The sequence below is a fragment of the Temnothorax nylanderi genome, unplaced genomic scaffold, assembly GCF_030848795.1.
Source record: "Temnothorax nylanderi isolate EJ_2023f unplaced genomic scaffold, tnyl_v1.0 TNYL_tig0001_pilon, whole genome shotgun sequence".
Taxonomy (NCBI): domain Eukaryota; kingdom Metazoa; phylum Arthropoda; class Insecta; order Hymenoptera; family Formicidae; genus Temnothorax; species Temnothorax nylanderi.
In genome coordinates this window covers 164690-179182 of record NW_027249063.1, presented here as the reverse complement: position 1 = coordinate 179182, position 14493 = coordinate 164690, and the positions used below count along the sequence as shown (strand labels likewise).

At 40.0% G+C, this 14493-nt stretch overlaps 1 protein-coding gene across 6 annotated transcripts in view; it reads right to left on the bottom strand.

The window, feature by feature from the left end:
* Rdl (Resistant to dieldrin) overlaps positions 1–13607 on the bottom strand; it is a 79018-nt gene extending 65411 nt beyond the window's left edge. For all 6 annotated transcript variants that reach the window (XM_071699511.1, XM_071699664.1, XM_071699750.1 and 3 more), the window contains exon 1: positions 13322–13607. In XM_071699511.1, coding sequence (XP_071555612.1) covers positions 13322–13419 — 98 coding nt within the window. In that variant the 5' untranslated portion in view covers positions 13420–13607. The remainder of the gene's footprint in view (positions 1–13321) is intronic.
* Positions 13608–14493: the final 886 nt, after the last annotated feature.

Here is a 14493-nt window from a genome sequence, read left to right as displayed (position 1 = left end):
TTCATATATTACTCAAAAATGAGTCGATGAAAATTGTATTTAACCGATTTTAATTCATCTCGAACGCTAATGTGATATCAGGTTCACCTTTAGTCAAGAGAATAGGCGCGATACTTGGAACAGAGTATACAACGGTGCTATTTTTGTTGCAGGCATGCGTTCGTGGCGACAGCGACGGCGGCGGCGACGGCGGCTCCAGCGACGTACGAGCCGGGCTCGATAAGAGCGCGCAGGTATAGCAGTTAATTATATCAATGCCCCATTAGCGTGCCAGTACGCCGCGTGATTGCAATGGCTTTTTATACACGGGAGGGTTCGCCGTCGGTACCGACATCGTCGGTGCTTTTTTCAGCCGGCTATATACGTCTTGACTCGGAGAGAGGTCCGCGTAAATACGGGCCAATAATTGCGTGTTCGCCAGAGGGAAATTACCACGTTTTTACCGCGCTGCCCGCAGAATTTTATTTCAATTATGCGATTGCTCGGACCATTGCGAAGATAACCGCGAAGGTTTTTTTTTATTTCGGGCGGAATTATCTTCGAACGTTGGATCGTTAACGTTCTTCCGTGGTACCGCTGTTACGAAAAGCAGCGGACGGTGTCAATCGCTGGACGTGGAACCGACTTAAAAACGCGTCGTTAAATTGCGAGTTACTAATTGGTAATCAGAAATGACACGCACTTCGCGTGTATCACGATACGTTTGCAGGTCCGATCGCGCATCGCGGAAATGCGGTCGATAACGTTATAAATATTTCTCATCGACTTGGGGCACGTGTCCCAACGCTGATCAGAAATTCATAATGCGCGTCGGAAGAATAAAAGTAAATAACCTTGACACGGGATGCAATCGATGTGTGAAGTTGCGTGGGATATAATCACCGGCGTTCGAAGATGCGAGATTATGCCGCAATTTTGTATTTATAGTTTATGGTTGTTATTGGCATGATGAGTGAGATCAGTTAGGGATAGCTCGGGGGAGTCACGAATCTATTAAGAAGGACGACATTTGAGCAAACAATGTGGCATGTTGACGATGGACATGCGGACATTTCGTGACATCGTCTTGAAATATTCAGTGCGTTCCATGACCGTGACCGCAGATATTTTAATAACGAATTCTTTAACATAACATTTCTGAAGATATTTTCCGCTAAAATTAAAATTTAATAAATTAAGCTATACGTCAGCATAGCCAACAACATGTTTTTAATGTTACTTTTATTTGGCCATCTTGGCTTATGATAAAATGTAATTTATTATTAAAATATTTTGTATTCAATTTTTAAAAAGTAAGCGGTACTTTTTAAATTCAATATAACGCGCTTTGTTGAATAATTATTTAACGAGAAGAATTTATTCATGGTTTATTATAAAATATTGTAGAATTGTTGAATTATAGAATATAAAAATAATTAAATATAAAATTCTTTTCTTCGTCAGTGAAAATTAATAAGAGGAAATTCTTTGACCGAACTGACGTTTAATCATAATATTACATTAATCCATATCGTAATATTAAATTATTCTCGACGTTTCGACACTAGTTTTGTGTCCTTATCAAGAGTTAACTAAAAACAACGAAGTCATGAAAATTTGTTGTGCGGCTAATTTCTAGTATGAGATAGGTATTTAATTTCCCTTTCTACGCTTTTCGTTCCTTGTGCGATAGATTATGTAACATGACTTTGTTGTTTTTAGTTAACTCTTGATAAGGACACAAAACTAGTGTCGAAACGTCGAGAATAATTTAATATTACGATATGGATTAATGTAATATTATGATTAAACGTCAGTTCGGTCAAAGAATTTCCTCTTATAAAAATAATTATTATAGTAATTATATTATAAAAATAATTTATTATATAACTTGTGAAATATCTTCTGTTGATGATGAGACATCTGGTACACAAAAAGGCGCTCGCAACATACGGATGTTCATCTTCTCGAGATGGTCATATGCAAATTACTAGAAGGGCTGATGGTACTCACTAGTTTTTCGATTCAAATTCAGCTGTACTCGTTGTTTTAGCATTCGCTTAACTTTTAGACAAATTTCGACTCGGTAACCGCGGTGCATTACCTTAATGTGACCTAGAAAGTTCTTTTATTACGTTCCCACATAGACGCACACACACAAAATTCCTTTATTCGTATTCGACGGTTCGATGCACACTCATTCACGTGGCAAACATGCAGACGCGAGCGCTTGATTCTATTCATGCGCTGAATTACAAAACGTGTTTCGTTGGCTCGTTGGTTTTTCTAGTTCCTCGTGGTTTTTGTAATTTCATGAGTGCGCAACATCGTATGGAATTGTTTAATTCCGATGCCGGTACCATTGTAAGAATGTAAGGAATTAAATAGTAGCAATGCGGTTTAATGATAAATCAAGCGTAAGAAATTTATAACATTATGACGTTTATTTGTGCTACGTATCGAAACAAGCAAATATCCGATTTAATCAGTCAGTGGCCAATTAGGAAATTAGTCCAATATTTATCTGACTTTATCTCTGGATTTCATGAAATGTGTAAAAGGGAAAATTTCTGAATTTCTATTAGAAACAAAGGCAAAATACTGCAGAATTTTTTAATAATCTTCTGATCCTTTTTTGAACTATTATTTATTAGACGTTTAAACTTTTAGTTAATAACAAACATTTAATTAAAAGTATCTTGTACATAATGAGACAAGTATGATGTACGTCTTTCAAGATTATATCTATTCTATCAATGCAATCTTATTTGCAAAACGTATATGCCTCTTGTTAGAAATTATCAATCAATGTCCACGATCATGTGATATGATTAATCGGCATGAAGTTCGCATGAAGTAATACAGATTGTGTTTCCACTTACACGACGTTCGCCACGTCCTCGAGCTATTTGACTCTATCGAGGGTAACGTTGCTCTTTCTCCTTTAAATTCATACACCTGCAGAAGATGCTATTGTACTTTCGTTGCCGTTAGTTAGCCCTGGAATTTAGCCCTGACTCGACCTCGGCGCCTCAAGTATTCCGAACGTGTAGTGGCTTTAGTCGCCGCGCTCGACGCTCGATGCTCGACGCGGCGGCGAACGGACGATCAAGGACGCAGACGTTAGTCGTCGAGGGTGATGTCCTCGCCATTGATTGGCAGCCCTGGCCGCGCTCTCGTCAAGGTTCTGGCATGCAGATACACGGCCGCGATTGTGAGTTACGCCGGAGGCCGGCCTCTATTGTCACGATCGTTGTTTCTCATCAATAACGCTAATGTCGACATATAACGAAAACACTTTGTCAATCATCGAATTGACGTGTCGAATTGCGCGATATTTTCTCCCTTTTATCCCCTTCTTTACATTATAGGTCCCTTCTTTTCCTTCTATATCTTGCATGGACATTGCGAATTTGGGTTTTGAATTTGCAGCTAATAACTTAAATCGTGTATTCCGAAGACGGAGATGTGAGAAAACCACGTAGTTTTTTTTTCAGAATGTAAAATATAGCTATCTGTTTATCTGCTTATCGATGCGGTGTCATTTGCGAAATGTTAAGTATCTATTTCGTTACTTGATATCTGATGTAGGGAAATCAAGTGGAGAGAACAGATAGAGCGGTTGTTTCTGATCGGCGAGGCGTGCCTACCGGACTGTTTGACATTTCCTTTGAAATGTCGTTTCATTTCCTGCCCATCGGCACCGATGCCATCATCGCGATAGACAACAGGACGTCGGATCGAGATCATGATTTTCAGGAATGCACGACGAATACCAATTCCTTTTTTGATACACGCTTGACTTTGATATCGATAGCGCGGACATTTCTTTCAAAGGATTTCATTATCCGGGTATACTGTTTATAAAGATATGATATATTAAAGATAAGGAACCCATTAACTATACAGAAAAATACGTAAAATCGTGCTTTATTAAAAAAAGATGTTCAGCATGAAGTTTGTTTATAGATCACTTGAAATTAATTGATAATGTCAAAGATTTTCTAAGAGAAGATTCTCATTAAACCATTATTCATTTTACCTTATTCCTGTTGGTTTAATCATATCGCAACCGCAACTCGCTTTTTTCACATAAGGCTCTTCACGTTTATTTTCATCGTTCATCGCTATTTGATCGTTTCGATCTTCGGTCTATTATTAAATGGAGTAATGGCGTGCCCGCGTCGGGCTGATTGATAGTTCATGTCATCGCTGGATTCGAAGATGTAGAAATTCGACGGTTAACGCGAAGACGCTTCTCAGACCGAGATCTCGCATCGATTGCTGATCGACAGTGGCGTACATCCGCGCGTATACTGCACGACATTATGGTCGTGGGCCGTTGCGCGGCTTGGTTGACCGAGTTTGCATCGGTGTTGGAGGTCCCATTGATTTCCTGGCCCATGTCAAGGCTGCACGCGAGAAACCCCCGCTCTCCACCCCGGCCACCCACAACCTCCGACAACCTCCCATCCCTTCCTCGACTCCCTCCCGCAAGCTGTTTTCCCTTCCTTGCCGACTCCGCGCCCCGCGTCATCTTCGCTCGTCTTCGACTCCGCGTACGTCACGCGTGCGAGACGTGCCGCAACCGCCGAGGTAGTCATCGAGTCCATCATTTTGTCAACTCGCGTCATCAGTGTGGCATTTACATCGTCCATCACCTTGTCATACTTCCAACTCGCTTTGCGAAAGAAAGCTTTTAGAGCTTCAATCCCTCTTCGTGGACATCGCGATGCGTGCGCGCGATGATTATCACGGACGACGAGTGGGTGCCGATGGCAGGGGCGATGACAGATTACAAAAGTTTCTGAATTGCATTTACATGCCGCGTATGCATCTCACTTGGCTGTGTAAATAATGTTTTTCTGTCTTATTTCTCATTACTGTTAGTCACTAAACTTGAGCTTTGATATTCTTGATCTAAATGACGTAGGATCTCGTGACATACATATGCACAAGTATATATGTTGATATAGTTAATTGCAACCCACATCATTTCATCTAGAGCGTGATATTCGAATTCTGCAAGGATTTATTTGGAAGACGTGCAAACCCGTATATGTACGCTGCATTGGCTTCGTTCAATCTGCGTCCAACTTGCTCCTTTAACTGCTTTTCCTTTGCTTTACCTGCATTTTAAATAGTGTAATTTTCAAGAGTTTCATTGTCGTATCTATTTTATGATCGCGCGTTATTCATTGCAAGATAAATTACACATCTAGAGATGCATATATATGGATATTAATTTTAACCAATTTCTGCTATTTAAAGTTATCGTTATTATTTCTGGAATGATGCGCACATACATTCTATTAATTCTGATGGTTTGTTGGGAATCTCGTTTGTTTGCTAATCGAGCTGATTATTTGCTTTCTTTACGTAATTTGGCACGCAAGAGAAAGAGCAATTTGTTAGTTTACCTGGCTATATTGATTTATTTGCTCATCATCTTCGCTGTCTTGCCTGTCTCTTGTGTTACCACTTGCATGCGGTTTTACGCCAGTATCTAGTATCCAACATTGGTTATGACGTTTGTTTACCGTAATTGTTCTTGGCTATTCTTCGTTCCATTCATCCTTGAACGCAAATCGATCCCTGTTGAATTTCTTCGCGGTGCGCCTCTGTATACCTTGCCATTCATTTATAAATAATTCGATCGACTTTGATTACTCACATGTTAGTGAGATACAAGTACCTCCCGATCATTTAGTTTTGAGAAAATATCTAAAAGTATTGATATTGAAGCGTTTATATCTTACACGTATTATTATTCTGTTTTAATATAATATAATTATCTATTGTGCACTATATCGCTATACACATTTGTGTTATAAATAAAATATAAATAATATAAAAAAATAATTTGCTCTAGCAATCAATTATCAGTAATATGTATTAAATTATTCACAATGCTTCCTCTTTATTGACATTAGTCAGATTATATTCAAGTGTAGGCATACAACTTCGCGTAAGTTACCGCGACTGTTGTATTTTTACAACAACGAATAAATGTATAGCTTTCTTATTGCGTCACGCAACCGTGAACTTCACCTATCGACGCGCCTCCGGTTCAGGGAAGACGTACATTACGTGTATGTGTCGTAATTTATCCGCTCTTGCGGCACCGCACCGACGACATAATAATTTGGTTTATTCCACTCGCGTTGCGTGGTAGAATCTTCGTTATTCGGCGAGTGGTAATTTGAAAGTAATTTGAAAGTATGGCGACTGTCACGGCACGGTCGCGAATTTCGCAACATGGTGGTCGTGTAGACGACGAAGGGACGCACGGGGCGGTACAACCGCATATTAATCGTGACACTTGCCGCGCGGCACACGAATTTATGAGCGCAGAAGCCACGAGTTAAAATCCAGAAGCGGACAGGAAAGTCTCCGTATCGCGTGACCGCTCGAGCTGTGCTCGACTCTCCACATCGCGGTTACTGTCCAAGTACTTTAACTCCAACACTAATAACTGCAACCAGCACGTTTGTAGTATCGCAGCGATATATTCGTGACGGAAAATACGCCGGGGAATTGGGAATCGGGGACCAAATACGCGAAACATGTATGAACAGTCCGAGAGATTGATCAAAAATTGCGATGGGACTTCGGCGAAAGATGACAAGTACTTGGCAATCCGTAACCGCGAAGAATACGTAGCAAAGTCGCATTAAAAAGTTTATTCGAAGGCCAAGCGCGTCGTATTAAGTATGCTTCCGACGATTATTATGCGAGAAAAAAAAGTTCAAGTTTATATACGATGCTATATAATAAGAGGAAAATTTCTGCGGAACAGATTTAAGAAAATGGCACGTGCAGTGAGCGTTAGTTGTTTGCTTTACACTATAATTTAGATAAATAATTATTTTTAGATGAAATATTTCTATCAAGAGACACGGTAGTGTCTCGCGCCAAGTACACGCGAAGCGAGACCGCACCGTGACTCTTTTACGCGATATAGATAAATACGTGTATCTCATTTACGTTATTATAAAAATACGGAGGCTTAAACTTTCATGTAATATCTAACGTTGTTTTAAAAAGCAGTCATATTTTAGATAAATAATCTCAGGCAAATTTTAATCATAAATATGTATTAAAATTAGTGATTTGATTTGTAAGACATGTGATAATTTATTATTAAAGAGACATGTATTATTAAAAATAGATTTACAAAAAATAGGTAAATCAGGAAGATTTTATATCGAGAAACATTTAGAAATTTTGCAAACATGCTGTTATTTAAGAATATTTATGCAATACATTATATGCATGAGTTTCTATATTTCGTCTTTGCAAAAATATTCTCTTTTGATGAATATCCAGATATATATTTTTATACATATGAAGAAATATCCTAGCGTGTTTCTCCATGTAATTTATAACGTCAGCTTTACGTAGCAAAAACCTGAGAACTACTTGAATAAATCGTTGAGTGAGCAAGGGCGAACGAATCCAGCGAGTGGATGAAATCATTAGTATCGAGGCTACGGTTTCCTGTATCGTTGCTACGCGGAATATGGCACTCGGTATGCCAGTGATAAAGCACGAGGAACAGTCAGCCGTTTGAATGCTCGGCGCGGCTCAACCGGATATTACAGTTACCGAAGAATATTCGATTTGCAGCTAACTAGATGGGCTCTCGCTCGTCGGTCCGGATACCGTTCTCTCGTGTCTTCGCTCGCGCCTCTTCGCTGTCGAGTTACCGGCCGCCGTTCCGATTAAGTTTGAAGTTACTATCGGAAATATCGTTTTGTTATGTCACGCTGTGATCTCGCTAAATATCATAATGTTGTCGAGAGAAATAATAGCATAGGTTCTGAAGCGATATGTCGGAAATAACATTTACTACAACGTGAGAGAGAGAGAGAGAGAGAGAGAGAGAGAGAGAGAGAGAGAGAGAGAGAGAGAGAGAGAGAGAGAGAGAGAGAGAGAGAGAGAGAGAGAGAGAGAGAGAGAGAGAGACCGTGCTTATTGCAAAAGTTAGGAATGTGTTCTATTTTCTTAATCTCTTTTTTATGGTTTAAATAATAGAGCAATAGGCAACTTCAGAAGGTTTTAAAACAATTGACAAATTTTGTGTTTACTCCTCGCGAAGACAATCCGGATTTTTTGCAGTAAAGTTCATTTTTCTTTGACTACAAAACTTGTTCTCTTTTTCTTCTTTCTTTTTCTGAAGCACACATAATCGAGAAGCTTTTATATTTTGTAAGCATGAAGAGCGCAGTAAAATAGAACAGATCCACTGCCACTACGACATATAAATCGTGACACAAATTGTTAAAACTTGCATGGTTCCGTATCCGTATGGTTTCATCAATCATTCGCGTAAGCGCGTATTAATAATCGTCCACTATTAAATATGCATTGGTTGTTTGCGAACGAAGCGTCATTCTCTGTCTGCTCGCGTCTTTCTATTCCACTATGCCCGATTTCTGTCAGCCTTTGTGCGCCAGCTGTCAGTCACTAATTTGTTTACGTAAAATGCTCCGTTTTCGAAATTGGGACATGTGTAACCATCGACCTTTTACTTTACTTATGTTATCAATTTATCAATTTATAGTGATATCCATATACATAATATAAAGAATCTTTTTTAACATAAATTAAAGTTGCTTTTCTTTACTGTTAAATACTGTTATAAATGCTATGTATATTTATATTGATAACAATATTTTGCTCCTTACTGCCATTCTCATGTAGAATCCATGTAATTCTTATATATATTGTTTCTTGAAACGTTTGCAATTACTGCGACTATTTTTTATTTAATATAACCGTGTCTCGTGCCGGAAATATCTTTGCGTACATGATTTCTTAAACACTCAAATGGCAAAGTACAGAAAAATCAGTAGTTACTGCTAGACTTCTATGTACTTCATATTTGGATACATGGTAGCATTTCTAAAAGCGGAAATAAATTTGAAGCTCCATTACACGGAATACAGGATGCCAGATATATCTGTAGGACCGCGAAAAAGATAAATCTTTTCTGGCCGAAGCGGTAATGGAAAAACACTCGATGGCATCGGCTGTCACTGTTATCCTTCCAAGCGATGGTAGTATTGCCAACGCGGTTGCACAAACCAGGCTAGAATGGATACGCGAAGGAAAACAACAATCCGTTTCGTTGCAAAAGTATAACGCGCGTTTGTATGCCGCGGAAAATAGGTCAGTTGAGGTCCAATGATTTGGTCGGATTTCGCCTGTTTCCGCGGTGGGCGATGCTCTTACGACGAAAACACGACGATTCTCGACCGGATGATAATCCACGATGTTTCCAATTCCGGAAAGTTGCCAAGAAATCGTCCTGTCTACGAGAGTCGCATCCCGATGTGAGATATCACGGATCGATAGATAGTGGCTCTTCGCGAAATCCTTGAACGGATATTTTCGACGATAGCCATTAATTACTCGTGATATGATCGAAACCTTTAGCATTTTCCGTAATCCGATTGAAGTGGAACCGAATTTATGATATATTTCTGATAATTGTACGAAAATGTCTATTTTAAAATAAAATTATACGTGAAAGTCGAAATAAAGATATATAAATATATAGGTAGTTTTGATGAGTAGCAATATTAAAAAATATATAATCTAAATTTGAAAACTTAAACCATATACAAAATTTTTTTAACCGATATTTAAAAGTGAACATCTTACACGAGCTATTTTTTATACTCATATAAACGAAGAGAAAGAAATAAGAAAAATTTTATATTATTTCAAAATAAGTTTGCACGAAAGTTAACTTATAACAAGTCGTTTTTGTTATTGACTTATACTACTAGTCCAGCCAATTTTGTTGGTATATTTATCGAGCACTGATTTTTTTAAACAAAATTTTAATTTATTTTGTTACGAAATTTTGTTACATTCTCATCACTGCAAAATAATTGTTATTCAATAGCCACGATCATTAGATTTAAGTAATGAGGCTATCTTAAGGATTGTGTCAACTTCGATGAAGATGGCGCGACGTAATTGGGATTCTGGATCAAGCTCGGTCCGGGTGACCGAGTGAAGCAGAGAAAGGGTGTTCTTCCTCGTTGTGTTAGAGAAGGGGCCTGGTGCGCGCCACCGATCCGAGAGAGTGGGCGAGGGTGGCGACGATTCTAGCCACGGTGGGCTGGCGAGGGTGTAGCGGCGTAGGAGGATTTGGAGCTCTGCCACGTTGGGAGCACCCTCCTGCTCGAGAGCTCTACTGCGATCACCGATACCACACTACAGTGCCTTCGCGGTTGGTACTCATAGAGGTTTGGAGGAGGCCAAAGAGAAGCGCGGCCCACTCGAGGAGGAAACAGGTGGAACGACCGAGGCTCCGCTCGCCGGAAGAGCGTAAATATTGATAATCCCTCTGACTACATGTAACTACTCGTTTACCACCTTTGCTGCATATAATAGCACGGCGAATTAAAACTCTTTCGACATCGGTTGTCCCGCTGTGGGTATAGTGTATCGTCCGATACTAAAAGAGAGATTGTCTTTGACACCTGAAGAATGTAAAATTGGTTAACTATGTCCATGTGTCAGCGCACGGTCAAGTATACGTGTCTCGTTAGACTGTTAGACTATCGTAAATGTATGGAAACATCGATAATGTCGCAGTTAGTCAATGTCACTGGCCAAGTTCTCTATTCTACCCTCATTTTTTACAATGTTACGAGGCTGAACCTACGTCTTTGTTCGTGATTATTCATGAATCTATATTTGTGATTATTGGAATATAAATGCAGTAGAGATTGTGTGTGGAAAACCTTCACTGTCTGGCCTCGAAACAGAGGCTTCTCGTACCGCTTATTACATTTGCTAAAGAAAACTATGCGTACAGCTTGTCGTTACATTAAATATAGTTTTCATTCAGAGAATTATAGCCGCCGTGTGACTATTCACTACATGATTCAGTTCATGATAGAAAATGCATTATTATAAAGCTAAAGATGCGTCTTTATATTAAACAAGAATTCTCACTGTTTGTTGAGGATTTTAAACAATTGGAGTGTCCAAACAAAATATGCTTTCGATGTTATTGCTTAGAGCATTTATGTTATAAAGATTATAAAAATAAAAACATCAATTAACTCTTAATTTGCTTTTTGTTTAAGAAGATGCGCTCATATGCGATTATACATTGCATTTATATATTAGAAGATATTGAGACTATTGAAAATATGCTTAAAAGATACAATGGTCGTAGTAAGATTTCAGTAGTAACGAAACATATCGCAACGGCCAGGGAAAGAGTCTGAGTAAACGCAGCCGTCGCGTCGGTCGCGAGTATAATGCGTCGAATGTTTCGTGCAAAGTGATCGATAGCGCTGGCTCGTGCTGCAGATATCTTTTGCCGGCTACATTTGCGGATTATTAATACGTACTGGTGAATTGCGATGAACGGATGAGCGGGTGTAGCATCGACCAATTCCAACGTCGACATTGTTTGCGCTTTGTTACTATTGCTCGCGTCCGCCTCTGTTCTTTCTATTCGCCGGTTTATCGTTTTGTTACTGCTTAAAATAGCATTTTGTAATTGACAATAAGGCTCATGTATATTTTATATGTTTCCATTAATTACGACATAAGTTAAAACACTTGAAAAAAATTATCAGATTGGTAATATGCTTGGATTATAATGAATATTATAATGTAACGGTTTTATTATTAAATCTTTTAATTTAATTATATAAGGTAATTTTTCTGCCCAGCAATAGAACACATAAAAAAATTTTTTCAATTTATTTTTTATTTTAAGTGTTATAATCTTTTATGTATAATTGGTTTATTGATTTTTAATCTATTAGCATAAATTATAGTAATCATGAATTTATTTATTAGAATTAACTAATATCGCTGTAATAGTTCTACAATATATTTAATCACATTTAATCATGATGATTGAAAATTTGTGCTCACTATATTGACCTTGTCGATTAATAATCATCGATTGGAAAAGTTTAACTTAACGATCAATGTACGATGCAAAATATATTATGCTTATTAAAATGCGCGGGAAAGGGGAGAGAGAGAGCGTGCGCTTCCTTATCGTCGCCTTGGAGGCACGGAGGGATGGTGTCATTGTCATCATGGAAAGAGCTTGCGCGCGTAGTGGTGAGACATACACACTAGAGCATGCAATGTAACTGCATATATCCGCTCATTTACATACAATCACGGAGGTGCATCCAGACGGCGAAGAAAGCTATGCGGCGCTCTCATTGTGGCGCCCGTTATGTCAAAGGCTAAATCTATCTTGTTTGCACTTGATAGTAGGCAGCGGGCGGGTTGACGTCAGACACGATCGTGTAATAAAACTTCGTTATTTCCGTCGAAGTGACATAATGAATGACGCGTATCGCAATGAAGATGCCATTCGTCACGATTTGCCCAACGCAATATTTTTTTTCCAACATTTATATAGAAGGGCTTATGTGTTATCTGGTAAAATGTCTCTTTGTATAATTACTTATGAAAGAGATGTATCGTTGTTCTTTACCATACAATTTTAATATACAAGAATGTATAAAACACATTGCTCATTAAATCTCCTGTCGTACCGATAACACTAATATTTTCGATAGCAATAACGTGTGTGTACGTAAAAATATTTGAAATCTCTCACTAGAGCTGATTTCAATATGATATCTTTCTAACAAAACTGTATGAGTAAAATCAAGAATTCTATGAATTAGTTAGTTTTACAATTGATGATAGAATCGATAAAAATCAGTTGTAATAAAATATTTCATAAACATTATCTCTACAAATCCAAAAGTGTCTATATAGATATAAGATATTAACTATTCTGAAATATTGGATAGTGTTTCTAAGCGAATGACGGACACATGTCTTCTTTTTTTTTTACTTTTTCTTCAAAGCTTTAAGTACGTTTATTTTAATAATTTTATTTCTATACGCTCTTCGGACATTTCTAAACATGGAAAGACATGTTAAACAGGTTTCAAAGATTGCGATAAATTCGCTTTGCAAATGTAAAGAAAACATCAACAACTCGTTGATAAACTTCCTTTGCAAATGTAAAGAAAACATCAACAACTCATTGCCGCGAGGTTTCATTGCCGCGAGGTTTCGCAGAATTGTTTTTTTAAAACTCCACTCGTACTTCGTGTAAATATGTGTATAATTGAAAACGATCAGATTCAAGCTATTAGCGAAATATATCAATGATTATTTCTTCAAAATTACCCTTAACTCTCAGCATTTATTTTCGAAAAAAAAACCCACATGCTAATTTTAAGTTATTCTCATGGTTGCGTTACGCGCGCGCCTCTCGCATTTTGCCTAAGCCTAAGTAAGCGCGTACAAAAACAAGCTGACTTACGCGGCGTATGCAAACGGTGTGTGATGCGTGGCGGGCAGTAGGACGACCGTGGCCACGAGGAGAACGAAGCTCCCGGAGACGGCGTGGAAGGACCCCATGGCTGTCGTCCCCCGGTGTCGCCGCGGTTGTCCGCGGTTGTTTCTAAAGGGGAGGAATCACGACACCACCCCGCCGCTGAGACGACGGACGGCGAGGACGAGAACGGCGACGAAGGGAACGTCGACGGTTGTCCTGAGGCGTTGCTACCTGGCGCGTTGACCCGGCGCCTCTCTGCGTGTCGTCTGCGTCTCACCCTCCCTCCCTCCCTCCCGCCCAGCCCACCCTCCTACCCCCGTCTTGCTTCCTCTTCAGGCTCCTCTCCGTGTGCGCTCTCTGGCCTGTCGCTTTTCCACGATCCTCTCTCAGCTCTCTCAACGCTCTCCTCGCCCGATCTTCTCCGCTCACCTCTGCCTGTATCTTCCCGTCACTATCACTCACGATCGTACCTTTGTGAACATTCAAGCGGCGACATGGATTGTAATATCACGACACTTGAAGCTCGATCCGGGGTAATTTTACCGCGGACACATTCTGCTTTTGTGTCACCTTTTGCGCTTCGTCACTCGCGACGAGATCACAACGGTAGTCTTGATTACGCGCAATAAACGAAGACGTAGGATAGTTTTGCGAAAATTTGTCAGCACCGGGAGTCTTTCGCGATTCTTCTTCGTCTCTCTTGTCTCTCCCTCGCTCCTCCTCCGTTCTTTCCCGCTCGGCACCGAGTTTCGTTCGCGATTCCCGCGGCGTTTTCGAGGCGGAAGAGGCACACCGGGATGACAATCGGGCGGGGGGATAACGGGTGTCGGCGAAGGAGGGAGACGAGGATCCTTCTCCTCCTGAAGATTGTGCGCCTCCTTCTTCGTTTTGCGTCCTACAGAGCCGGAGCCTTCTGATCGCCGACGGTGTCCTGCCACGAGCTCCGCTTCCGCAGGATCCTTCCTCTCGCGACGAACATCTTTCTGCTCCTGTCACCTCTCTCGCGGCCTGCTCTTTCTCTCCGCACTCCTTTCTCTCGCTCTCGCCCTCTCACTCTCTCTCGCTCTTCTCGCGGGGACACTCGGTCAGCACCCGCGGTACACCGCTACGCGCTCGGGAGTGGCGGCTCTCGCGTCTAGCCCGGCCGTTTCAGCGCG